The sequence below is a fragment of the Pistacia vera genome, unplaced genomic scaffold (genome assembly GCF_008641045.1).
Source record: "Pistacia vera cultivar Batoury unplaced genomic scaffold, PisVer_v2 Contig211, whole genome shotgun sequence".
Classification (NCBI taxonomy): domain Eukaryota; kingdom Viridiplantae; phylum Streptophyta; class Magnoliopsida; order Sapindales; family Anacardiaceae; genus Pistacia; species Pistacia vera.
In genome coordinates, this window is record NW_022196015.1 from 1,045,202 (window position 1) to 1,072,527 (window position 27,326).

General features: G+C 30.4%; 1 protein-coding gene and 1 long non-coding RNA gene across 2 annotated transcripts; both read left to right on the plus strand.

Moving 5' to 3' along the window:
- The first annotated feature begins 1,028 nt into the window (after positions 1-1,028).
- LOC116129371 lies at positions 1,029-3,071 on the plus strand. Its single transcript, XR_004127909.1, has 2 exons — positions 1,029-1,291; positions 1,892-3,071. It is a non-coding gene; the product is annotated as an uncharacterized LOC116129371 (long non-coding RNA).
- Positions 3,072-11,275: 8,204 nt separating this feature from the next.
- LOC116129388 (terpene synthase 10-like) lies at positions 11,276-14,747 on the plus strand. Its single transcript, XM_031415135.1, has 8 exons — positions 11,276-11,340; positions 11,397-11,565; positions 12,297-12,561; positions 12,729-13,107; positions 13,251-13,472; positions 13,580-13,718; positions 13,825-14,073; positions 14,358-14,747. Exons 1-8 carry the CDS (start codon positions 11,276-11,278, stop codon positions 14,670-14,672), a joined length of 1,803 nt encoding a protein of 600 aa, XP_031270995.1. The 3' UTR covers positions 14,673-14,747.
- The last annotated feature ends 12,579 nt before the right edge of the window (positions 14,748-27,326 follow it).

A 27,326-nucleotide genomic window follows, 5' to 3' on the forward strand; every position in this document is an offset into this window, starting at 1 on the left:
TTGTTACTTGAAGCTCTAGAAGTTTAACGCAAAGGTTCTTCTAGAAGTTTAACACAAAGGTTCTTTGAACATGAGTGTTAGATTATTCCTGAAGAACATGATATTAAACTACTTTAATGGCTTTTTTTTTTCTTTTTCTTTTTTGGGACCTTTTTAGTAGTAATAATTTCATGAAAAATGAAAATGATATACATAATACAATGTTTATTGTTTTTCATATTTGATTGCATATGGTCAGTTGAGATTTTGCATGTTGAAGGATAACTCTAATTTGGATAACGTCTAGCAATTTATGATGTGCCTTAATTAGAATTTTGAAGCTTCATATTGAGGAATTTGCTTGACTATTTAATTTTGGACTCTTAAATAATTATTTTTCATCTTTTTTTGGGGGGGGATTTATTTTATTCTTAATTTACTAGTCATGTATTTTAATGCTCTACTTTTTGTTGTATATCCTAACCATGTATTAAATAAAAAAGTCAATATATTTTGAAAAATACAACATTACTGAATGGGTGCATATCAATAAAAATAACTCTATTTTAATAAAATTTGAGAAAGAGAGGATTTTCCGAAGATAGTGGAGAGAAGTGGAAACTAATTTTTATATTTTATAATTTTCAAAGAAAAAGGGAAAAAGCCATTATTTATTTTTGACTGACTGTAGAATAAATTAATTCGACTCAACAAAACATTAAAGAGGTTTTCAATAAATTTTATGAGTTTCAACTCAATTATAAAGCGATTTCCTGATTGCCTATAAGTTAATTCACGTATATTATATTTTAATAGTTAGATTAACAACCATTAATTATACCAATAATAAAGGTAAATAAAAAAAGAATTTATAAATAACATATATATATTAACTTGTGCACGTTTAACATTACACTATTACAGAATAGCCGAATGCCTTACATCTATCCAAAGTTTACCGTAAAGACAAAGTAATACCTAAAAGATTTGTAAACCATAAATAGGTATATTCTGTCATGTATCGTGAGTGATTTCCGTCTGCTAAATAACAGTGTAGTAATTTCCTGCAAGCCGGGTCAAAAAACCAAAATTTTAAAAACCTAAATCTAGATTTGCATCTTCATTTCACTCTCTCATCTTCGTTCTCGGTCTCCATCACTCCTCTGTTGCGTTTTTCATCAGTTCATCGTCGTTGACTGATTCTTGGTTTCTGTCGCGTTCACCTTCATCGTGCTTCCTGGTCTTCGACTCCCTGTCGCTCTTTTGCCTTCGTCATCGATCGACTGAACATAGCTATTGCAATTTACTACTGGTTTGTGTTGAATTCTGTTATTGCTTGTGTTGAATTTGTCTTGATTTAAAGAGTGATTTTATGGTAGAATGATTAGTTGAGATAACATAATCCAAATGGGTTTATTTTCAAATGCTATGACATCAATTTCTATTTATGCTTCTAGATTCATATGCTCAATAACTTGTGTTGATGTTGATATATATATATAGCCAAATGGAGGGGCTAGTTTCCTTGAATTTATTATTGGGAGTGTTTGTGTCAATTTAATTGGGAGATTTACATTGGGTAAGCAAGAAGGAAGTTTAATTGAATTTGTTAAATCGGTGTGATAAATTTTTATTGTGGTTATTATTGGCTAAAGTTGAATTATAACTTGGACTTTCTTGATTATTAAAATTTGGTGTGAGGGTATGTTTAGGGAATGATGGAAGTGTTTTATATATCTGGAATTTTGTGTATATATAATTATATTTATATTTTGGGTATTAGTGTTTCTATATGTATGTAATAATGTTGAATTAATTTGGCTGCTGGAGTGTCATTAGAAGTTGATAATGGTGCCTCTTCAAAATGCTCCTTCGATTCATTTGCTCTCTCTAAACATTGTTTGCCTAGTAGGAATCAATTTTCATCAGCATCATCAATATCTTCATGGTTTCACTTATATGAAGTGAAATACTGCAACTATCAACTCAGGACGATACAGACATTCCCTCATGTTTGTATGGGCAGGCGTTCTTGCAAAATTGCTGGCCGAAAGGTCTCCCTTTCACTCTACACTCCCTATTTGAGTATTTGTTTTTGTTCATTGACTAGCTCTTATGTTCACTGTTATTCTAAGTTCACTCGAATACCACTTATTTGATAAAAGACCTCAGTCAGATTCTTGTGATCAAATTACTCTTGTATGCTAGAGTTTTAGAAGTTTGCGTGGTTTATAGTGCCACTAATTGTATATATAATGTAACTTGTTGGATTTTGATTATGTTAGATAACATTTAGCAATAGTATAGGGACTCCTCTGTATTTAAGTTGTAATAAGAAAGTGAAAAATTATTTTGGAATGATTCTGAATTGAATAATAATTTCTTCGACGTTGAAGCATGCTGAAATATATGCAAGTATATATTGAGTATGGTAATCAATATATACTTGCATATACTTTATACTTGTACTCAAGGATGGGAAAGGAAGTCATATCTGCGTAAATTAGTTGCTAAGTTGAAAATAAATCTAGAGTATACAACATTGCTCTTATTAGTTTATTGGTGTGAAGCTCTAACTCCCTTTTTTTGGGATTTTAACATTGAGTATGGTAATCAATATATATATACTAGCATATTTTATACTTGTACAGTTGTACTCAAGGGTTAGTTGCTAAGCTGAAAATAAATCTAGAGTATACAACATTGCTTTTATTTGTTTATTGGTGTGAAGCTGTTGCAAAGGGATTATTCTTTTAAATGTTATAGTTTCAAATCGACTCCCTTGTTTTGAGATTTTAACATTGTAAATTTTACAGCTACCTTTTTATTTCCTGTTGGTTTTATGATAGCCTGTCTGCTTATGATAACCTTGGAGTTTCAATGATTGAAAGAACTTACTAAATCATTGTCTTGGTACCCGATGATGAAGTGTTAAGAAAGGTGGTTCAAGTCCTATTTCAAATATGGTTGTGGCTGCTGTACTTGAGAAAGCCAAGGAGCTGTACTCTAGATTTATTTTCAGCTTTGAAACTATAACATTTAAAAGAATAATCCCTGGCACATATTGATTTATTCATAAATGTTTTAAGTAATGCGTGGTGTAATTGTTTGATTGTTTGTTTATGTTTTAATTTTGGCATGATCTGCTTGGGTTAATTTGAGCTACTTGTTTTTGGTGGTTGGATTTTGACCTTATTTGTTTGGGTAGGCAGCAGTTGTGCATGGTAGATTTGTTTGTGTTTTTATTTATTTTTGTCCTCTATCTTAATTTTTATCTGTTACAGCTATATTTTTAATTTCTGATCATCTTTTTGTTTTGTTATTGAAAATTATGGTGTATCTCTTTATCTGTTTACACTTTTCCGAAAATCAAAATGGTGAAGCATGAAGGAGGAAATTGTCGAAGATATAAGTCAACATATACAATTGTTTCTACTTTTTTTGTATATCTTCCTTGTAAACACATTTCATTATACTAAATTCATAGTTTCTGTTTATTTGCAACTGAAGAAGAATTTCATTACAAATTATATTCTTTTGTATGAATGATTTAGTTTAAATCATGATGAATTTCAGCTACAAATGAGCAATTTTATTCTGCTACTTTCTTTGGATACTTGAAAATTTGCTACCAAAACAGGGACAAATTGGTCATTTGTTGTGTCTCATTTTTTACATACTCATAGGGACAAGCTAGTCATTTCACTAACTTATTATAACTTGATGGCATAATTGTAATTCACCATAATGATGTGGGCATTTACGTAATTGAATGAGTTGACTAAAATTAATAAAAAACTAAGATATAAACTTTGAAGGGCATTCGTATCTTTTCTACCATTGTTGTTTTTCAATAATAAAAAATTACTAACAGCACATGATGGAAAGTATACGTTTGTCATTTTCAAACCTTTGAGTACTATTTATCTTTACAATAAATTTTGGGTAGGCTTTGGATATTACTTGTCTTTACAACAAATTTTGGGTAGGTATAAATCGTTCTTCCTCACAGAATATGACAATTTAAAAAAAAATTGATGTTTGTCTTAACCATAACCTTTGTAAGTTAAACCGTTAATTTGTTAAAATAATATCATGAAGATTGATACAAATAGTTTATTCCTTCAATTGTAATAAGTAAATTTTGTTATGTCTATACAATATTTTTATCCGCTAAATATAACAGCTTAAATGACATTTTGTTCAATTAAAATTATGAGTGATTTATTCAAACTTACAAATTTGAGTAATGTTGAAAATTTTGTAACAATTTTGGCCAGATAGATAATAATTTTATATATACAATTAATATTTTTAATCAAACAATTGATCATTATGGTATTATTATAATTTTTTAAATATAAAAATATGAGTCATTTGGGAATAATCAACAACCAGTTATTCAAAAGATCTTTTTTGTCGTTACTACTATTATACTTAACTGACAAATCCTCTTTTTTAAAACCATCATTGTTTACTTTCCAAAATTGAAAAGAGAACATTTTTGTAGCAAATCTTAGAAATAACAATGTAATTAATCTTAAATCAATTGTACCAGTGATAAGATTCTAACTTTTTTTTTTTTTTATCATTGAACAAACCCCATATTTTTTTTTTTTTTTTTTTTTTTTTTTTTTGTTTTTTTTGAAATGGAGAAAGTTTATCCTTAAATACCATAAAACTTTCCCTAGCATATAAATGTTAAATTATATCAAGATTCAAGACAGACAGACATATTACATACTTAATCACAAATTAAAATCATCACGCGTTGAATAATTCACTGTGATCTAAAATTGCCAGATTGTTAAAAACTTAAAAAAATTTGTAGGGCCTAGGGTGGCCTTCATGTAGCTCCAGCCCTGCAAAAAATGAGACTTTAGAATCTTGTTATGCAAAATTTATGTTATTTTTAATAATATAGTAAGTTAGTAGTTATGACGTTTTTTTAGTTTAATTATATTGGACCATGTTCAGGAACGTAGCTAGGATTCTGAGTTAGTGAGTTCAAAACATCAAAATTGATAAATTTACAATAAAATATATACCGAAGTAATAAGCATAAAAAATATACTTTTAAAAGTTATATATACAAAATTATCAATTCTACAATTGTCTTCGACGATTTTTCATATTTTGAAAACGTTGCATAATTGCTTCATTGACAATTCAGCAAATATCTCTCTCTCAATATATGTAATAAGACAATCATTTAACAATTGATCTCCTATTCGATTCCGTAGTCGATTTTTCACAATCTTCATCGTAGAAAATGCTCTTTCAACACTTGCAGTTCGAACAGGTAATATCAATGCTAATTTCATGTCTAAAAAGATAACAACACAAACAAAAACACCCTCCTTTTCTACACTATACTCCAACCAATTTGCATATTCTCTAAACCAAATGGGATTAAAACGACGCATTAAATTCTCAATTGCTCGCTTTTTAAAATCATAATTGGTTGGCAAGGTCCTTTTTGCAAGTATGCATTTCTCACTTTGTCTTTATCATTAGGATGATATTCTAAAATTTTAATCCTCAATCTAGGATCTGTAGGAAGACTACTCAAGTTAACCTTAACATATGTTTGTCTTGAACTAGATTCCATAGGCTCATTGTGAACACTATCGTGACGCTTTATGTTTTGTTCAATTGATGGTTCCTTATTAGAAAACTTTCTTTTGATCAAAAACTTGTTCATAACTAAAAAAAAATAAAAGAATTTTTATTATTAGAAATATAATTTATTTGCAATTACAATTAAAAAGCAACACAAATTTATCAAAATTCAACTCATAACTTAGGTTTTTCAAACAATTTCTATTAACCCAGTAAAATTTAACTCATAAACCTATGAAAACTCATCAAATTTAACTCTAAACATCTAGCAACTAACTAATATATCGAAATTAAATCAAATCTTCAAATCTCAACAGCTTAGAGTTTTATCAATTCTTTAAACCATATTCAAAATTAATACAATAACTAACCACAATTTATCAAAACCAACTTAAAATAGCAATTAATTAACCCATACCTCAACATAAATAAGATTAAATCAAAGCTCACATCAAAATCTATGAATTATTTCAAACTCATTTATTAAACTCAACATAAACTCATAACTCATGATCTTGCATTAATTAAGAAAGTTAAAAGAAAAGAATTAATTTTAAGTAAAAATATAAAAATAAAATTAGTATCATCTTATCTTGTAATCCAAAGGAGTAGCCTTTTTTTAGTATCAACCAATGAAAAAATATAATATAAGAGCAAAAGAGAGGAAATAAAGAAAAGAGAAAAATTTAAAAAATATTAATTAATAATTTATTTTTTGGGGTCAATATGAAATTAAGTAGGGTTAAAATTATAAAATCTGTAAACTATTAGTACTTTTTTAAAATTTTTGAAAAGTTTGGTGAGTTCAATTGAACCCACAAGCCACTATATGGTTACATATCTGATCATGTTTAATCATCGATTGATTTTTACCTTAAAATATTATTTCAATCCATTATATGAATTCAACGATATTTAAATATGGTGCTGATAGAATTACTATGAGAACGTACGTCCTAACTACAGAATTATTGTGTATATGAGTATAGGGGGAAAATTACTCTATACTCGTAAATTTTTCAAAACAATTCCAAACTTGCACTGGCAAGCTATTGAACGAGTATTGAGATAACTTAAAGGTACCATCAATTATGGACTTAAAGTTCACTTTGGAGGAAGATTTGAGCTAGAGGGATACTCAAACACAGACTAGGCATGTGATACAACAAATAGAAAGTCACTAGTGGGAGTTGTGTTTACTTTGGCAGTAATTTGGTGTCCTGGAGTTCCAGGAAACAAAAATCTGTTGCCAAATCAAGTATTAAGAGTGAGTATAGATCATTGCCCAAGCAGCTTCAGAAATGACATGGATTAGTACTTTATTAAGTGAACTTGAGAAATGGAGAAAAATATGTATATTTGTTTTCTTTTCAAAACAAAACCCACACGAAACGATGATTAAGAAAACCCCAAGTATCATGAAAAAGAGAAGTTCTCAATTAGGCGCAATAGACCACCACTTATAAAATAATTTTATTCATATATTAAATTATTATAATTAACTTTAATATCCTATTTTTCACAAATAGTTTTGACACCCCACTATTATCTTATAAACCCCTTTTTTTTTTTTTTTTTTTTTTAATACTATTAGAATCATTCTTAAAACAAAAAGATAGTTTAATGGATGAAGAAAATTTGGAATGCGATATATCAAGCTACAAGGAATACAAAATTATAAATTTTTAATTGCTTTACATATTAATTTATTATTATAATCTTGAGTTTATTTGAAAGGATTTTTTTTAATTTTAATTTTTTCTAACTTTCAATTTAATTATTTAAAGTTTTATTTAGAAATAACGATTGTAGATGTATAACATACGTGAAGGGATTGAAATGTTAATTTTTTAAAAATATATATAAAAAAGAGAATGGAATGGAAGGTATTTATGGATTTTATGGGATGCCCTAAGAAAAAAAATTAGTTTTAAAACTTTAAAATGTAGTACCTTAAGAAATGAGGTTTATTTAGTTTATTAGTGGGTGTTAATAGCTCCACTTATTTATTTATTTTTATGTATATATGTGGCAGAGCTCTGGAATTCAGATTTTTAATTTTTAAAGTCAACTTATCTGGTGTAGGCCAAATAATCCAGTCCACTACCAAAATCAATAAGCTCAGTTTTTTAAAAAGAAGTGTCGGTAACTCGGTATCAGTTTACCAAGAAGGAAATTGAAAGTCCGAAGTGGCATCTTCAAGAATCAATAAAATTATGCTTACTCACAATCTTACTAACCATCTTACTATTCTGATAAATATAACGGCATAGTATGGGTACTATGCATATGGTACCCGTACTATGCCGTTATATTTTCCAGGATTGTAAGATGGTTAGTAAGATTGTGAGTAAGTATAGCATTACTCCTTCAAGAATAGTGATTTCCTTCTAACGGTTCAATCGCTAATGATAAATCTTGATTAGTTGGGGTATGCGTAAATTGATCTAAATACCTCTAATCATTTAAAAAAAAAAAAAAAGAGATAAATATTTATGAATTTCAAAATTAGACATGAAATAACGTCAATTTAGATCATTACTTAGAGACCGAGTCTTTTCTAATTAAAGAACATGATTAAATTACTAATTATCATTATTATTTTTAATTTTAGACTTTCTTTAGTGGTAATAATTTAATGTCACCAATAATGAAACGGACATAAGTATTGTTTTCAATATTTCGATTGAGAACTTTCATGTCAAATTTTTATTGCAATTTTGACGTAAGTAGTGGAGCTATGAAGTTTCCTACTTTGATGAACCATGACAAAAACATAATCAAACTACCTTTGGGTGGTTGAGTAGTTCGATATAAGCTCTTGAATGTATTACTCAAAAGGTTCTGAGTTCGAATCTCTATTCGGTTACTAATAGAGATATCCAGTGGAGATCTTACCCGACCAATAATTCTAGAGTCTTGAGGGATTTGTTGAGGTATATGTAAGTTAACCTAAACACCCCGATTATTAAAAAAAAAAAAAAAAAAAGATCATTCCTAATTCACCATTTGCTTGACAACTTATTAATAAATAATTTATTGTTAATACACGAATCATTTTATTTTTTATTTTTTTTATAATCCACCATTCCACTTTTTAAACAGAGTAAAAGCACGAAGACAACCTATTGAATGGAGAATTTCAACAAGCGATGTGTTTGCTGTCAACAGAGCGAACAGATGGTAAATAATTAAATCGATTAATATTCTTAAGAATCACTTCTTCAATGTCAACTTGGATACTTCTCATTAATTCAATTAGAAAGCTGTGTAGTTCCTACTAGATTGATTAATCTTGGGTTTGGGTTTCTAAAGCTCAAAAAAAAAAAATTAAAAATGAAGTGCAGCTTGTTTTAGTTGATTTTTGAGTGGGTGAACAGTAAAAAACGTGGATACTGTTTACAGATTAAAAATACGTAAAAGAGAGAGAGAGAGGCAGTCATACCAAGTTATTTTGGAGATGATCCAATGGTAAATCTTACTTCATTTTTATTAAAATTTCAAAGCGTTGCTGATGGCAAGACCTTCATATCCAACGGTCAGTTTCGTTATAACTATTTTTTTTTTTTTTTTTTTTTTGTAGAGTTTTGCCTCTAAAAAGACAATAAATCAAAGAGTTGAGTTGCAAAATTTTAAATCCGTTTGTCCTTTTTCAACCTGACAATTAGAATGTCATCTCTAGCCTAATCAATCTGATATTTGGTCAAAACGCAGAGGACATTTGACTTTCAATCTGGATGGTTTTTCGATTTTAATGGTTAAATTTGGAGTTATACGACCTACATTTTGGGTGCTCTACTCTTATCTTTTCGTAACTCTTTTATATATTTCACTTTGTTAGAGTTGTAATAAAGCTCTAAATTTTGTGTGGAATATTATTGGTGATTTGTGGTTGTTGTAAACACTTTTTTATTATGGTGGATTTAAGTGGATTATTCGATCTCGTGGTTTTTTAATTTCTTCACATCGAAGAGGTTTTTCCACGTAAAATTGTTTGTGTCTCTTGTAAATTTGATTATTGTTTCAAATATATTTGCTCAAGGTTTTGCTCCTTACATATTCATTCAAGTATAAAACATTTTGTTAGTATATTGTTTCCTTTCAATTAAGAGTAATCCTACAATAATATTTAATTGTTAAAGGATTCTGTAATGACTTTAATGTTACCCTACAAAGATTTTTCTCTCTATAATTGCATATTTTTTAAAAGCAGTTTTCTTGATTACTTAATTGACCACATTTTATTCGTGAAATGGGTGGAACTGTATTAGCTAGATAGAAATCGACATCACTTCTCAATTTTGATAAAATAATACTATTTAGACTTTTGTGGCCATAACGGTGACACTTTCCATAAATGTAATTAATTGTTCTTTAATAATCCACTTTTTGACATGTGTTATTTGTGTAATTAAATGGCCATCAGGTTTTGAATGGAAAAGATGTACATTGGATTATGAATAGCTTTATTAAATTTGATCGCCAGTAAATATGATACAGATGTGGCTATACAAGTTATGCTCCTTCTATATTTAATTAATATTAAGATTTGGGGAATAAGATATTAACAGGCTAATTTGACGTTTTTGTTTACTTCACCTTAATGAAGGGAGAACAACTTTTCCCACCAAAGGTTTGGTAAAACGTCTCTCGCATCAAGTTTCAAAATGGCACTTTTTCACCCTTTATTTAGTTCTATTATATTTTCTGTTAATATTTAACTAAAAAATAAAAATATCCTTAATTATTTGACTTTATAAATTTTTTTATTATTTTTTAATTAGCCAAAAAGTTAGATATTAAAAAGTCCAAAAAGAAAAAATAGTTAATCCTAATTAAAAAGTTAAGAATAATACTATAAAATTGTTTAAAGTTAAATGACTTTAATATTTATTTATTTATAATATCATCAGTATCTCATCACTATTATTCAATAATCTGTTAAATTTATAATATTTTTTTCATAATATAATGTTTTTCTTTTTTACTAATTAACATAAAAAATCTTAATAAATTATGAAAAAGTAGCTAAAAAGCTGTTAGGAAATAAACTATTTAAGGGTGGTTTTGTCTTTTCAATTAAATATTAAAAAAAAACACTAATAAAACTTGATGAATAGTGGGAAAGTGTCATTTTGAAACTTGACGGATGGGAAAGTGTATTTTCGCCAAATCTTGGGTGGGAAAATGTTGTTCTCCCTTTAACCAACTTAACACTACTACTTGTGTTAGGATTTTACCCACGTTAAAAGGATTCAAATTGATCAATGTGTTATAGCTGAAAAGTCAACAAACCAACAGATGCATGTTAAATAAGTAAATGAATTATTGTTAAGAATCTCTGAGAAACATTTCTTTTCCGCCACCATTTAGAGAGATGTTTAAGATTTACTTCTGTTGCTCATTATATGATAGTAAAATCAATGACTTCTTAAGTCCTAGAGTTGGCAAGATAGATGAGGGGGGGCGAGCTTTTAAGATGTCACATCGCTTCGTTAGAAAGTATTGGTTAGCTTCATTAAAGTCATATCCTTTTTTTTTTTGGTTTATAATGATTAACTAGTACTTCACAGTCATACACGGTGTGTATAAATAGAGGCATTGGGAGTGCAACTACAACCTCATACAAGTCATTCCACCCAACACTTGTCCTGAAAAACCTTCCTAAATCAAAATGGCTCTTTATTGTCAGGTTACTTCATCGCCTTCATTAACTTTTAAAAGATTGCCGCCTTTATTGTCAGGTTACTTCATCGCCTTCATTAACTTTTAAAAGATTGCCGCCTTTAAAACAGCTCCTTAGTTGGATCATCCGGCAACATCATTGGTCGAGCTGGTAGATTAGTACTCAAATGTATAGCTGCAACCGAAACGTCCGACGAAACCATTGTTAGACGATCAGCCAATTACCAACCTTCCATTTGGCCCCATGATTTTGCTCAATCACTTGCCAGTAACTATGTGGTATATTTCTGTTGTCAATTAACTTTTATTTCTTATACTTATAGAAGCATATGGTTTGCATCAGTATTTATAAGCAATGTTTTAAAACCCAACCCGGGGTGAAACCCAGCAAAGTTGCAGGGTCCTGGGTTGACCGGTTGACAAAAACTTCTAAAATTCAGCAAATACACCCCTAAAAATTACGTTAAGTCTCTATAGGTTTAAAATTTAGCAATACAAATCGGCCGGTGATTGGTTGGTGGAGGCGACACCCCAGATGCAACCTCGTCATCCCTTGAGCCTATTCCCCTTAAAATATACCAAAGATCTGGCCGAAATAGGTCCGATTTCAACTAGATCTTATCAACGCCGGCGTCGACAACCCTCCCCATCACCCAGAAATTACTTTCCTCTTCCTTCCGACCAAAACCCATCTCACCCCACCCCCATAACCTCGCCAATCGCCGGCAAAAGCTAGTTGTTGCCGCTTCCAGTTTTGTTCTATTTCCTCACCAGAAATCAACTCCATCACCACCATTGCATTTATTGGCACTTTCTCTTCAAAAGCTCCAACATCCCGACCGTCAATTGTTCGCCGATCATCCTTCCAAATCCTAGGGTTTTGGGTGAATAGGAAAAATATAAACCCAACCCGTTGAAGCTTCCGGGTCCCAATTAAACCGGCCGAGCCGGGCCGGGTTTTAAAACATTGTTTATAAGTTATTAAAATTAATTAGTTCTGATATATGCAGGGAGAACCGTTTGCCAAACGGGTTGAAAAGCTTAAGGAAGAAGTTAGGCTGATGCTTAATTTGGTGGATCCTTTACATCGACTAGAGCTCATTGATGACTTGGAAAGACTTGGAGTATCTTATCACTTTCAGGAGGAAATAAAGAGAATCCTTAATAAGATACACAACAACAATTCCAGCAATTATAACAAAAGAAAAGAAAGTTTACATGCAGTAGCTCTTGAATTCAGACTTTTAAGACAACATGGCTATGATGTACCTACAGGTACATAATATATATCTATCACATACACAAAAAGTTGCGATTTGTAGTCATTTATACACAATTTTTCTACCAAATATAAAATTTATTGGATTCGTGAGATTCTTTTACAGTGCAACGCGATGGAAAAAGTAATTAATTTCCCTTTCATTCTTGCATCCTTTTTCCAGAAATTTTCGAAAATTTCAGGGATGAGAAAGGAAACTTCAGGCCATGCCTCAAAGATGATTGCAAAGGAATTTTATCTATGTATGAAGCTGCATTTCTTTTGAAAGAAGAAGAGAATTCTATCTTTGATGATTTTAGAAATTTCACAACCTCCTACCTCAACGAAAATGTGAAAGAAAACAAAGATCAATATCTTTCCACTGTAGTGAGCCATGAGTTGGAGCTTCCACGGTATTGGAGGATGCCAAGATTGGAGGCAAGGTGGTTCATAGATGTATATGAGACAAGACCTGACATGAACAGTATCGTGCTTGAGCTTGCTAAACTCGATTTTAACATGGTGCAAGCAACGCACCAAGAGGATATGAAGTCTGCATCAAGGTAAGACGCTATCTATACCTAATTAAGAGCGGGTAAAGTTGTTGATTTAATATTTAAACATGAAACTACAACATAAATATAAAAGCAATTAATAAACTAAAAAAATATCTTGTTCACATGATGATGTTCTTATTCATACAAAGGAAGTGGAAGAAGATGGGTCTTGGAGATCAACTTAGTAGTTTTGCACGGGATAGCTGGATGGTGAGTTTCTTTTGGGCTACGGGGATGACTTCCGAACCTCAGTATGGATATTGTAGGAGTATGTCTGGAGTGGTCAATGCTTTGATTACGACTATGGATGATGTGTATGATGTTTATGGCACTGTGGATGAACTTGAACTCTTAACCGAAGCCGTTGAAAGGTTTGTGGCAGGCCATGCAAGTTTCGATCGATACACATAGTTATTTAATTCCGTACATAGCTATTCCCAACATGGAATTTTTATATATAATTTGTGTTGTTATTTAGATGGGATGTCAACAAAATTGACAAAGTTCCACACTATATGAAGATATTTTTTCTTGCTTTCTACAATTTCGTCAACGAATTAGGTTTTGATGTTTTCAAAGAACATGCAGTTGACATCATTCCTTATCTAAAGAAATCGGTAATTAATTTAGTCTATTTATATAAAATATATTATGAATGTGATTTTTTAATGTTGTAGATTTAATGTGATTCATTATGATTGATGTCATTATAAATTGTTTCAGTGGACAGATTTATGCAAAGCCTATTTATTGGAGGCAAAGTGGTACAAGGATGGTTACACCCTAACCCTCAAAGATTACATGGACAATGCATGGATTTCTATAGCAGCACCTGTGATACTAATTAATGCATACTTTTTAAGTACAAATCCATTACCAAAGGAGCCCATGAAATACTTTGACGAATACAGCGATATAATTCATTGGTCAGCCATCATTTTACGACTTGCAGACGACATGGGGACGTCATTGGTAAGCTCTATATATGTACTTTTCTTTTCTAAAATAGGATCCTTTTTTTTTTGACATGAGCTCACATATTAATTAATCTATTTATTATTAAGATTTATTTGTTTATCATATATCTTTTTTGTAACTGTCAATCATAAATTTTGTCCCTCTAGGTAAAGCCTCATATCCGAATTGGAGTTCATAAACTCTAATTGATGATAAAATATTTTCACTGCTTCTCAATTATTTGGTAAAATATTTGCTTCTATGTTTTTTTTTTTTCTTTTTTTTTTTTCCAAATTTAGCACGAGATAGCAAGAGGGGATGTTCCCAAATCTATCCACTGTTACATGCATGAAACTGGAGCGTCTGAAGAAGAGGCTCGTGAACGCATACAGGAAATGATAGCTGTAGCATGGATGAAGATGAACAAAGATTGGCTTGAAAACCCTCATTTTTCAGAAACTTTTGTTACAACTGCAATGAACCTAGGCATGGTGGCTCAATGTGTGTACCAATATGGAGATGGACATGGTATTCAAGACACGAGTAAAGATCGCATAATGTCATTATTTGTTGATCCCATTCCATTAAGTAATGGAGATGGTTACAAGAAATAATGAAAGTTAAGATAACTTTCTTCGTCTTTAATTTTTAACATAAGAGAATAAAAATGTATTGCTTCCCTTTTTTCATATTCAGAAGTGGTTGTGGTGCAGCTTTAGAGTTCTCAAATGATGCGAGGGGCATGGAACTATAATAGTTCTACCTAGAAAATGACTATTACGAGGCTGTTGTGTCCCAAAATATATGTTTTGACGTCACGGGGCATAGGAAAAAGGCTCATATTCCAATACCAGAGTTGGCATCAGAATAGCCTGCCTCACGTTAGTTATAAATTCTGTAGTGTAAGCTGGACTGTGAAATGTTAGACATAATAAAATTGAATCCCTTTGTTATTATTTTCATCTTTTACTTCTCATCTAATTTAGCAGTAAAATGGAATTGATATATTGTACGTAGATCAATTATAATTAGACTTTTATGTAAATTCCACACACAAAAGATAAATATGGTTTGTAAATTAATTCGAGGATACATAATAAAATTTTTTGATTTTTTTTTCTTTTTTGCCTTGTGTGACCATTGATATTCTTCTTCTATCTGAATCTGCATGTTAAAAAATGCATTGCTTCAATAACAAAATTGAATTTGCATAGCAATCAAACCAATTATTTGTGAATTTCACGGTTGTCTTCACTGTATATTAAGGCCAAGATGCCCATGTGAAATGAAGTAGAAGAACATTTTTTGTTTGCATCAAATGGGCTCCTGTTCGTGCCTTTTTTTTTTGGCTTGATTGATGTTGTTATGCCCACAAAATATACACTTATGTCAACACTACCTAAAAGACAAAGTGTATTAGCCAGCAAGCATAAGCCGTCTCAAAAAGATATTATATAACACCTATCCCACCTTTATTAAAATAAAAGATCAGGATGAATGAGAACTCTTTATGTGTCAAGACAACTAGTAAAAGCATTCATTACGTTGAGCTCAAAGGTGTATAAATTGGTAGTTCTCTTCATGAAAAAGGAGGCTAGGAGCTGGACATATGAGAGCTAGACAATTACGTTGAGCTCAAAGGTGTATAGATTAGCAGTTCTCTTCATGAAAAAGAAGGCTAGGGGCTAGACATATGAGAGCTAGACAAACATTTGAACTTTATTATTCTTCTCTGTAAAAAAAGCATTACTCTATCTTTGTACGCTTTACAGGCAAATTAGAAAAATAGTCAGAGAATAATAAAATAACAGTGGATGTAGGATCCGCTTTACACATCCGAACCACTATAAAAACATCTCTTGTCAATCTTTTTATTTATATTTCTGCAAACATATATCACTACTGCACCATACTCAACTCTCACAATCATATTATGTGTAATTTCTAAGACCTTCTTAGTACTTTGCACTTGTGAGGTTGTTGGTGTCAAAATCACGCATCAACATATGCCATGATGAATTTGTCTCATGTTTCATAGCAATCCCTTTGTTGTTTTTTCAGTTTATAGGACGAGATAATTAAGATCATAGGTTCTCACTTTTTGCTTGTGTAGATTAAAGGTACTACTGGTAAATATAATTGTTAAATGAATTTGTAATTAATTTAAAAGTTAGTAGCTCCTATTTTTGTAAATTGAGTCGGAACATTATTTTATAGCAAATATTTATTGAGATTTAATTAAAATCAGTGTTTTGAAACCCAGCCCGACCTGGCCTGTTTGATCGGTTGGATCTGGACAGCAAATGAACCTAGTTATCTCAATTAGTTTAGAGTGACCCACGGTTGGACCGACAGAACAATAGTGAACCTCTGGTCCAAATGGACCGGGGCCCAAATTGGGTCACTAAAAGACTTCTTTCTAATTCTCGTTGCTATTGTTCGATAAGCAATGCTACAGACACCGGTGTTTTTATACCAAAATTTTGTACCGGCTTACGTGTGTGTTGAGTCAGACCATTCAGACCATTCAACGCATTTTAGCGTTATTAAATTTTGTCTAATGATATGGACGGGAGTCCATTTACTACGGACGGATGTCCTGATTTAGAGGACGCCTGTCCATTTCTAAATGATTTTTTTTTAAAAAAAAATTAGGGACGGCCGTTTATAGGTTATGAACGGCCGTCCATACATATTGGACGGGATTTCATATGTTAATGGACGCCCGTCCCTTAATTTTGGACGGGCATCCATTAAATAAGGGACGCCCGTCCAATATGTAAAATATAAAAATTTTAAAAAAATCTTGGACGCCCGTTCACAATTTGTGGATGGGCGTCCGTATATAATGGACGCCGGTCCATAATTTGGTTTAAAAATGTAAAAAAAAAAAATTTGGACACCTGTCCATAAGGAATGGACGGGCGTCCCTTATTTATGGACAACCATCCATATGGAATGGATGACCGTCCATTCCTAAGGGACGCCTGTCCATTCTTAAGGGACGGCTGTCCATTCCTTATGGACGGCCGTCCTTTATTTTAGGACGAGCGTCCCTAGTCTAAATAAAAAAAATTTGTGAATTAAAAATGTTTAGGGTTAAAAATTTTGGGAAAAGCGTTTAAAAACAAAACAAAAACGACAGTCGCGGTGTTCTTCTTCTTCTTTCTTCCATCTGCGTTCTGGGTTATCGTGTTCTTCATCTCATCTGCGTGATCTGGTTCATCGTCTTCCTCATCTGAAAAAACAAATCATCCACAGTAATACGACACTTCTGTTTTTCAATTTTTTTTTTAATTTTATTATTATTATTTTTTTTTTTATGTTGGATGAATGTGTTGGATTTACATTTGTGTTGAATGGAGTTGATTTGATAAAGAGAAATCCAATCAATTTGGTGGGATTGGTTTGTGTGATTGACAAATAGAAGTGTTATATGATGTTGTTTTCTCTGGTAGTTCTTCATCTGCATGTGTAATTTGTGTTTTCCAATTTTTATTTGAATGGGATTTCTTTGGTTATGTGTTATATGATGCATGCAATGATGGCTTGGATTCCATGTGTTTATGAATTTTATGTCGACCGAAATTATACATGTAGTGGTGGCTGGTTTTATATGCGTTTATGGGTTGCATTTTTGTTGAATAAAAACATGAATTGGAGGTTGGAATTACATGGTTCTGGACTGCATTTTTGGCCAAATTACATCGTTATGATTTTTTTTTTTTTTGTTTACATATTTTGATTCAGTTGTTGTCTTGTTGTTAGTATTTCCTTGTGACTGTTAGATTGGAAATAAGGCCATTCTTCAATAGATTCTTTTCATTTGGTTTCATTCCAGGCTGAGTTAGTTTTAATTTTAGATTGGAAATAATGCCATTTCTTTTCATTTGGAAATAACTCTGACCCATGCTGGAATATTCTTGCTGTAGTGTATTTATCATTTATGAATGTGTGCTTGTGACCATGTTCTTAGTTGCACAGTGCAGTTCGTTAAGAAGCTAAAAAAATTTTGAGCTGTTTTATCAGAATTAGTGGTTGGGAAATCCTGAAAATTTACCCAATCTTGTGTATATAAACAATAAGTGTTTCTTAATAATTGGCTTGCTTAATGGAATTTGGCAAATAAAATGATGATTGATATTTTTTCGGATGGGCTTGGGTTAGTTTGCTAGTGAATTTCCTAAGCAACCATATAAAGTCTAACTATAGTATATATAGCCTGTCAGCAGTAGTTTCCAAATTATGCACTATAGTATATTTAATATTGAGGAATTTTTGACTATTTAATTTTGGACTTTAAATATATTTTTATCTTTTTTTGGGGGGGGATTATTTTATTCTTAATTTACTAGTATGTATTTAATGCTCTACTTTTTGTATATCCTAACATGTATTTAATGAAAAAGTCAAATATTTGAAAATACAACATTCCTGGATGGGTGCATATCAATAAAAATAACCTCTATTTTAATAAATTTGAGACAGAGGGATTTTCCGAGGATAGTGGAGAGAAAAAAATTTTTATTTTATAATTTTCAAATAAAAAGGGAAAAAGCCATTATTTATTTTGACTGACTGTAGAATAAATAATTCGACTCAACAAAACATTAAAGAGGTTTTCAATAAATTATGGTTCACTAATTATAAAGCGATTTCCTGATTGCCTATAAGTTAATTTCACGTATATTATATTTAATAGTTAGATTAACAACCATTAATTATACCAATAATAAAGGTAAATAAAAAAAGAATTTATAAATAACATATATATATAACTTGTGCACGTTAACATTACACTATTACAGAATAGCCGAATGCCTTACATCTATCCAAAGTTTACCGCGAAAGACAAGTAATACCTAAAGATTGTAAACCATAAATAGGTATATTCTGTCATGTATCGTGAGTGATTTCCGTCTGCTAAATAACAGTGTAGTAATTCCTGCAAGCCGGGTCAAAAAACCAAAATTTAAAAACCTAAATCTAGATTTGCATTTCATTTCACTCTCTCATCTTCGTTCTCGGTCTCCATCACTCTCTTGTTGCGTTTTTCATCAGTTCATCGTCGTTGACTGATTCTGGTTTCTGTCGCGTTCACCTTCATCGTGCTTCTGGTCTTCGACTCCCTGCGCTCTTTTGCCTTCGTCATCGATCGTACTGAACATAGCTATTGCAATTTACTACTGGTTTGTGTTGAATTCTGTTATTGCTTGTGTGAATTGTTTGATTTAAGAGTGATTTTTATGGTAGAATGATTAGTGTGAGATAACATAATCCAAAGGGTTTATTTTCAAATGCTAGACATCAATTTCTATTGATGCTTCTAGATCATATGCTCAATAACTTGGTTGATGTTGATATATATATAGCAAATGGAGGGGCTAGTTTCCTTGAATTATTATTGGGAGTGTTTGTGTCAATTTAATTGGGAGATTTACAGTGGGTAAGCAGAAGGAAGTTTAATTGAATTTGTTAAATCGGTGTGATAAATTTTATTGTGTTTATTATTGGCTAAAGTTGAATTTAACTTGGACTTCTTGATTATTAAAATTGGTGTGAGGGTATGTTTAGGGATGATGGAAGTGTTTTATCTTGGAATTTGTGTATATTAATTATATTTATATTTTGGGTATTAGTGTTTCTATATGTATGTAATATGTGAATTAATTTGGCTGCTGGAGTGTCTTAGAAGTTGATAATGGTGCCTCTTAAATGCTCCTTCGATTCATTTGCTCTCTCAAACATTGTTTGCTAGTAGGAATCAATTTTCATCAGCATCATCAATATCTTCATGGTTTCACTTATATGAAGTGAAATACTGCAACTATCAACTCCGGACGATACCGACATTCCCTCAGTTTTGTATGGGCAGGCGTTCTTGCAAAATGCTGGCGAAAGGTCTCCCTTTCACTCTACACTCTATTGAGTATTTGTTTTTGTTCATTGACTAGCTCTTATGTTCACTGTTATTCTAAGTTCATCGAATACCACTTATTTGATAAAAGACCTCAATCAGATTCTTGTGATAAAATTACTCTTGTATGCTAGAGTTTTAGAAGTTTGCGGTGGTTTATAGTGCCACTAATTGTATTATAATGTAACTTGTTGATTTTGATTATGTTAGATAACATTTAGCAATAGTATAGGGACTCTCTGTATTTAAGTTGTAATAAGAAAGTGAAAAATTATTTTGGAATGATTCTGAATTGAATAATAATTTCTTCGACGTTGAAGCATGCTGAAATATATGCAAGTATATATTGAGTATGGTAATCAATATATACTTGCATATACTTTATACTTGTACTCAAGGATGGGAAAGGAAGTCATATCTGCGTAAATTAGTTGCTAATTGAAAATAAATCTAGAGTATACAACATTGCTCTTATTAGTTTATGGTGTGAAGCTCTAACTCCCTTTTGGGATTTTAACATTGAGTATGGGTAATCAATATATATATACTAGATATTTATACTTGTACAGTTGTACTCAAGGGTTAGTTGCTAAGCTGAAAATAAACTAGAGTATACAACATGCTTTTATTTGTATTGGTGTGAAGCTGTTGCAAAGGATTATTCTTTTAAATGTTATAGTTTCAAATCGACTCCCTTGTTTTGAGATTTTAACATTGTAAATTTTACAGCTACCTTTTATTTCCGTTGGTTTTATGATAGCCTGTCTGCTTATGATAACCTTGGAGTTTCAATGATTGAAAGAACTTACTAAATCATTGTCTGGTACCCGTGATGAAGTGTTAAGAAGGTGGTTCAAGTCCTATTTAAATATGGTTGTGGCTGCTGTACTTGAGAAAGCCAAGGAGCTGTACTCTAGATTTATTTTCAGCTTTGAAACTATAACATTTAAAGAATAATCCCTGGCACATATTGATTTATTCATAAATGTTTAAGTAATGCATGGTGTGATTGTTTGATTGTTGTTATGTTTTAATTTGGCATGATCTGCTTGGGTTAATTTGAGCTACTTGTTTTTGGTGGTTGGATTTGACCTTATTTGTTTGGGTAGGCAGCAGTTGTGCATGGTAGATTTGTTTGTGTTTTTATTTATTTTGTCCTCTATTTAATTTTTCTCGTTACAGCTATATTTTTAATTTCTGATCATCTTTTGTTTTGTATTGAAAATTATGGTGTATCTCTTTATCTGTTTACACTTTTCCGAAAATCAAAATGGTGAAGCATGAAGGAGGAAATTGTCGAAGATATAAGTCAACATATACAATTGTTTCTACTTTTTTGTATATCTTCCTTGTAACACATTTCATTATACTAAATTCATAGTTTCTGTTTATTTGCAACTGAAGAAGATTTCATTACAATTATATTCTTTGTATGAATGATTTAGTTTAAATCATGATGAATTTCAGCTAAATGAGCAATTTATTCTGCTACTTTCTTTGGATACTGAAAATTGCTACCAAACAGGGACAAATTGGTCATTTGTTGTGTGATTTTTTACATACTCATAGGGACAAGCGTAGTATTTCACTAACTTATTATAACTTGATGGCATAATTGTAATTCACCATAATGATGTGGGCATTTACGTAATTGAAGAGTTGACTAAAATTATAAAAACTAAGATATAAACTTGAAGGGCATTGTATCTTTTCTACCATGTTGTTTTTCAATATAAAAAAATTACTAACGCACGATGGAAAGTAAACGTTGTCATTTTCAAACCTTTGAGTACTATTTATCTTTACAATAAATTTTGGGTAGGCTTTGGATATTACTGTCTTTACAACAAATTTTGGGTAGGTATAAATCGTTCTTCTCACAGAATATGACAATTTAAAAAAAAATTGAGTTTGTCTTAACCATAACCTTTGTAAGTTAAACCGTTAATTTGTTAAATAATACATGAAGATTGATACAATAGTTTATTCCTTCAATTGTAATAAGTAAATTTTGTTATGTCTATACCATATTTATCCGCTAAATATAACAGCTTAAATGACATTTGTTCATTAAAATTATGTGATTTATTCAAACTTACAAATTTGAGTAATGTTGAAAATTTTGTAACAATTTTGGCCAGATAGATAATATTTATATATACAATAATATTTTAATCAAACAATTGATCATTATGGTATTATTATAATTTTAAATATAAAAATATGAGTCATTTGGGAATAATCAACAACCAGTTATTCAAAAGATCTTTTTTGTCGTACTACTATTATACTAACTGACAAATCCTCTTTTTTAAAACCATCATTGTTTACTTTCCAAAATTGAAAGAGAACATTTTGTAGCAAATCTTAGAAAACAATGTAATTAATCTTAAATCAATTGTACCAGTGATAAGATTCTAACTTTTTTTTTTTTTTATCATTGAACACAACCCATATTTTTTTTTTTTTTTTTTTTTTTTTTTTTGAAATGGAGAAAGTTTATCCTTAAATACCATAAAACTTTCCCTAGCATATAAATGTTAATTATATCAAGATTCAAGACAGACAGACATATTACATACTTTATCACAAATTAAAATCATCACGCGTTGAATAATTCACTGTGATCTAAAATTGCCAGATGTTAAAAACTAAAAAATTTGTAGGGCCTAGGGTGGCCTTCATGTAGCTCCAGCCCTGCAAAAAATGAGACTTTAGAATTTGTTATGCAAAATTTATGTTATTTTTAATAATATAGTAAGTTGTAGTTATGACGTTTTTTAGTTTAATTATATTGGACCATGTTCAGGAACGTAGCTAGGATTCTGAGGTAGTGAGTTCAAAACATCAAAATTGAAAATTTACAATAAATATATACCGAAGTAATAAGCATAAAAAATATATTTTAAAAGTTATATATACAAAATTATCAATTCTACAATTGTCTTCGACGATTTTTCATATTTTGAAAAGTTGCATAATTGCTTCATTGACAATTCAGCAAATATCTCTCTCTCAATATATGTAATAAGACAATCATTTAACAATTGATTCCTATTCGATTCGTAGTCGATTTTTCACAATTTCATCGTAGAAAATGCTCTTTCAACACTTGCAGTTCGAACAGGTAATATCAATGCTAATTCATGTCTAAAAAGATAACAACACAAACAAAAACACCCTCCTTTTCTACACTACTCCAACCATTTGCATATTCTCTAAACCAAATGGGATTAAAACGACGCATTAAATTCTCAATTGCGCTTTTTAAAATCATAATTGGTTGGCAAGGTCCTTTTTGCAAGTATGCATTTCTCACTTTGTCTTATCATTAGGATGATATTCTAAATTTTAATCCTCAATTAGGATCTGTAGGAAGACTACTCAAGTTAACCTAACATATGTTTGTCTTGAACTAGATTCATAGGCTCATTGTGAACACTATCGTGACGCTTTATGTTTTGTTCAATTGATGGTTCCTATAGAAAACTTTCTTTTGATAAAAAACTTGTTCAAACTAAAAAAAATAAAAGAATTTTTTTATTAGAAATATAATTATTTGCAATTACAATTAAAAAGCAACACAATTTATCAAAATTCAACTCATAACTTAGTTTTCAAACAATTTTAACCCGTAAAATTTAACTCATAACCTATGAAAACTATCAATTTAACTAAAAATCTAGCAACTAATAATATATCGAAATTAAATCAAATCTTCAAATTCAACAGCTTAGAGTTTCAATTCTTTAAACCATATTCAAAATTAATACAATAACTAACCACAATTTATCAAAACCAACTTAAAATAGCAATTAATTAACCCATACCAAATAAATAAGATTAAATCAAAGCTCACATAAAATCTATGAATTATTTCAAACTCATTATTAAACTCAACATAAACTCATAACTCATGATCTGCATTATTAAGAAAGTTAAAAGAAAAGAATTAATTTTAAGTAAAAATTAAAATAAAATAGTATCATCTTATCTTGTAATCCAAAGGAGTAGCCTTTTTTAGTATCACCAATGAAAAAATATAATATAAGAGCAAAAAGAGGGAAATAAGAAAAAGAGAAAAATTTAAAAAATATTAATTAATAATTTATTTTTGGGGTCAATATGAAATTAAGTAGGGTTAAAATTATAAAATCTGTAAACTATTAGTACTTTTTTAAAATTTTGAAAAGTTTGGTGAGTTCAATTGAACCCACAAGCCACTTATGGTTACATATCTGATCATGTTTAATCATCGATTGATTTTTACCTTAAAATATTATTTCAATCCATTATATGAATTCAACGATATTTAAATGGTGCTGATAGAATTACTATGAGAACGTACGTCCTAACTACAGATATTGTGTATGAGTATAGGGGGAAAATTACTCTTACTCGTAATTTTTCAAAACAATTCCAACTTGCACTGGCAAGTATTGAACGAGTATTGAGATAACTTAAAGGTACCATCAATTATGGACTTAAAGTTCACTGGAGGAAGATTTGAGCTAGAGGGATACTCAAACACAGACTAGGCATGTGATACAACAATAGAAAGTCCATAGTGGGAGTTGTGTTTACTTTGGCAGTAATGGGTGTCCTGGAGTTCCAGGAAACAAATCTGTTGCCAAATCAAGTATTAAGAGTGAGTATAGATCATTGCAAGCAGCTTCAGAAATGACAGGATTAGTACTTTATTAAGTGAACTTGAGAAATGGAGAAAAATATGTATATTTGTTTTCTTTTCAAAACAAAAACACACCGAAACGATGATTAAGAAAAACCCAAGTATCATGAAAAAGAGAAGTTCTCAATTAGGCGCAATAGACCACCACTTAAAATAATTTTATTCATATATAAATTATTATAATTAACTTTAATATCCTATTTTTCACAAATAGTTTTGACACCCCACTATTATCTATAACAACCCTTTTTTTTTTTTTTTTTTTTTAATACTATTAGAATCATTCTTAAAACAAAAAGATAGTTAATGGATGAAGAAAATTGGAATGCGATATACAAGTACAAGGAATACAAAATTATAAATTTTTAATTGCTTTACAATTATTTATTATTATAATCTTGAGTTTATTTGAAAGGATTTTTTTTATTTAATTTTTTCTAACTTTCAATTTAATTATTTAAAGTTTTATTTAGAAATAACGTTGTAGATGTATAACATACGTGAGGGATTGAAATGTTAATTTTAAAAATATATATAAAAAAGAGAGGATGGAAGGTTTATGGATTAGGGATGCCCTAAGAAAAAAAATTAGTTTTAAAACTTTAAAATGTAGTACCTAAGAAATGGGTTTATTAGTTATAGTGGGTGTTAATAGCTCCACTTATTTATTTATTTTTATGTATATATGTGGCAGAGCTCTGGAATTCAGATTTTTAATTTTTAAAGCCAACTTATTGGTGACTGTGTAGGCCAAATAACCAGTCCACTACCAAAATCAATAAGCTCAGTTTTTTAAAAAGAAGTGTCGGTAACTCGGTTCAGTTTACCAAGAAGGAAATTGAAAGTCCCGTGGCATCTTCAAGAATCAATAAAATATGTTACTCACAATCTTACTAACCATCTACTATTCTGATAAATATACGGCATAGTATGGGTACTATGCATATGGTACCCGTACTATGCCGTTATATTTTCAGGATTGTAAGATGGTTAGTAAGATTGTGGTAAGTATAGCATTACTCCTTCAAGAAGTGATTTCCTTCTAACGGTTCAATGCTAATGATAAATTTGATTAGTTGGGGTATGCGTAAATTGATCTAAATACCTCTAATCATTTAAAAAAAAAAAAAAAAGAGATAAAATATATGAATTTCAATTGACATGAATAACGTCAATTTAGATCATTACTTAGAGACCGTCTTTTCTAATTAAAGACATGATTAAATTACTAATTATATTATTTTAATTTTAGACTTTCTTTAGTGGTAATAATTTAATGTCACCAATAATGAAAGGACATAAGTATTGTTTTCAATATTCGATTGAAACTTTCATTCAAATTTATTGCAATTTTGACGTAAGTAGTGGAGCTATGAAGTTTCCTACTTTGATGAACCATGACAAAAACATAATCAAACTACCTTGGGTGGTTGAGTAGTTCGATATAGCTTTGAAGTATACTCAAAAGGTTCTGAGTTGAATTCTATTCGGTTACTAATAGAGATATCCAGTGGAGATCTTACCCGACCAATAATTCTAGAGTCTTGAGGGATTTGTTGAGGTATATGTAAGTTAACCTAAACACCCAGTATTAAAAAAAAAAAAAAAAAAGATATTCCTAATCACCTTTGCTTGACAACTTATATAAAATAATTATTGTTAATACACGAATCATTTTATTTTTTATTTTTTTATAATCCACCTTCCACTTTTTAAAAGAGTAAAAGCACGAAGACAACCTATTGAATGGAGAATTTCAACAAGCGATGTGTTTGCTGTCAACAGAGCGAACAGATGGTAAATAATTAAATCGATTAATATTCTTAAGAATCACTTCTTCAATGTCACTTGGATACTTCTCATTATTCAATTAGAAAGCTGTGTATCCTACTAGATTGATTAATCTTGGGTTGGGTTTCTAAAGCTCAAAAAAAAAAAATTAAAATGAAGTGCAGCTTGTTTTAGTTGATTTTTGAGTGGGTGAACAGAAAAAACGTGGATAATGTTTACAGATTAAAAATACGTAAAAGAGAGAGAGAGAGGCAGTCATACCAAGTTATTTTGGAGATGATCCAATGGTAAATCTTACTTCATTTTTAAAATTTCAAAGCGTTGCTGATGCAAGACCTTCAATCCAACGGTCAGTTTCGTTTAACATATTTTTTTTTTTTTTTTTTTTTTGTAGAGTTTTGCTCTTAAAAGACAATAAATCAAAGAGTTGAGTTGCAAAATTTTAAATCCGTTGTCCTTTTTCAACCTGACAATTAGAATGTCATCTCTAGCTAATCAATCTGATATTTGGTCAAAACGCAGAGGACATTTGACTTTCATGGATGGTTTTTCGATTTAATGGTTAAATTTGGAGTTATACGACCACATTTTGGGTGCTCTACTCTATCTTTTCGTAACTCTTTATATATTTCACTTGTTAGAGTTGTAATAAAGCTCTAAATTTGTGGAATATTATTGGTGATTTGTGGTTGTTGTAAACACTTTTTATTATGGTGGATTTATGGATTATTCGATCTCGGGTTTTTAATTTCTTCACATCGAAGAGGTTTTTCAGTAAAATTGTTTGTGTCTTGAATTGATTATTGTTTCAAATATATTGCTCAAGGTTTGCTCCTACATATTCATAGATATAAAACATTTTGTTAGTAT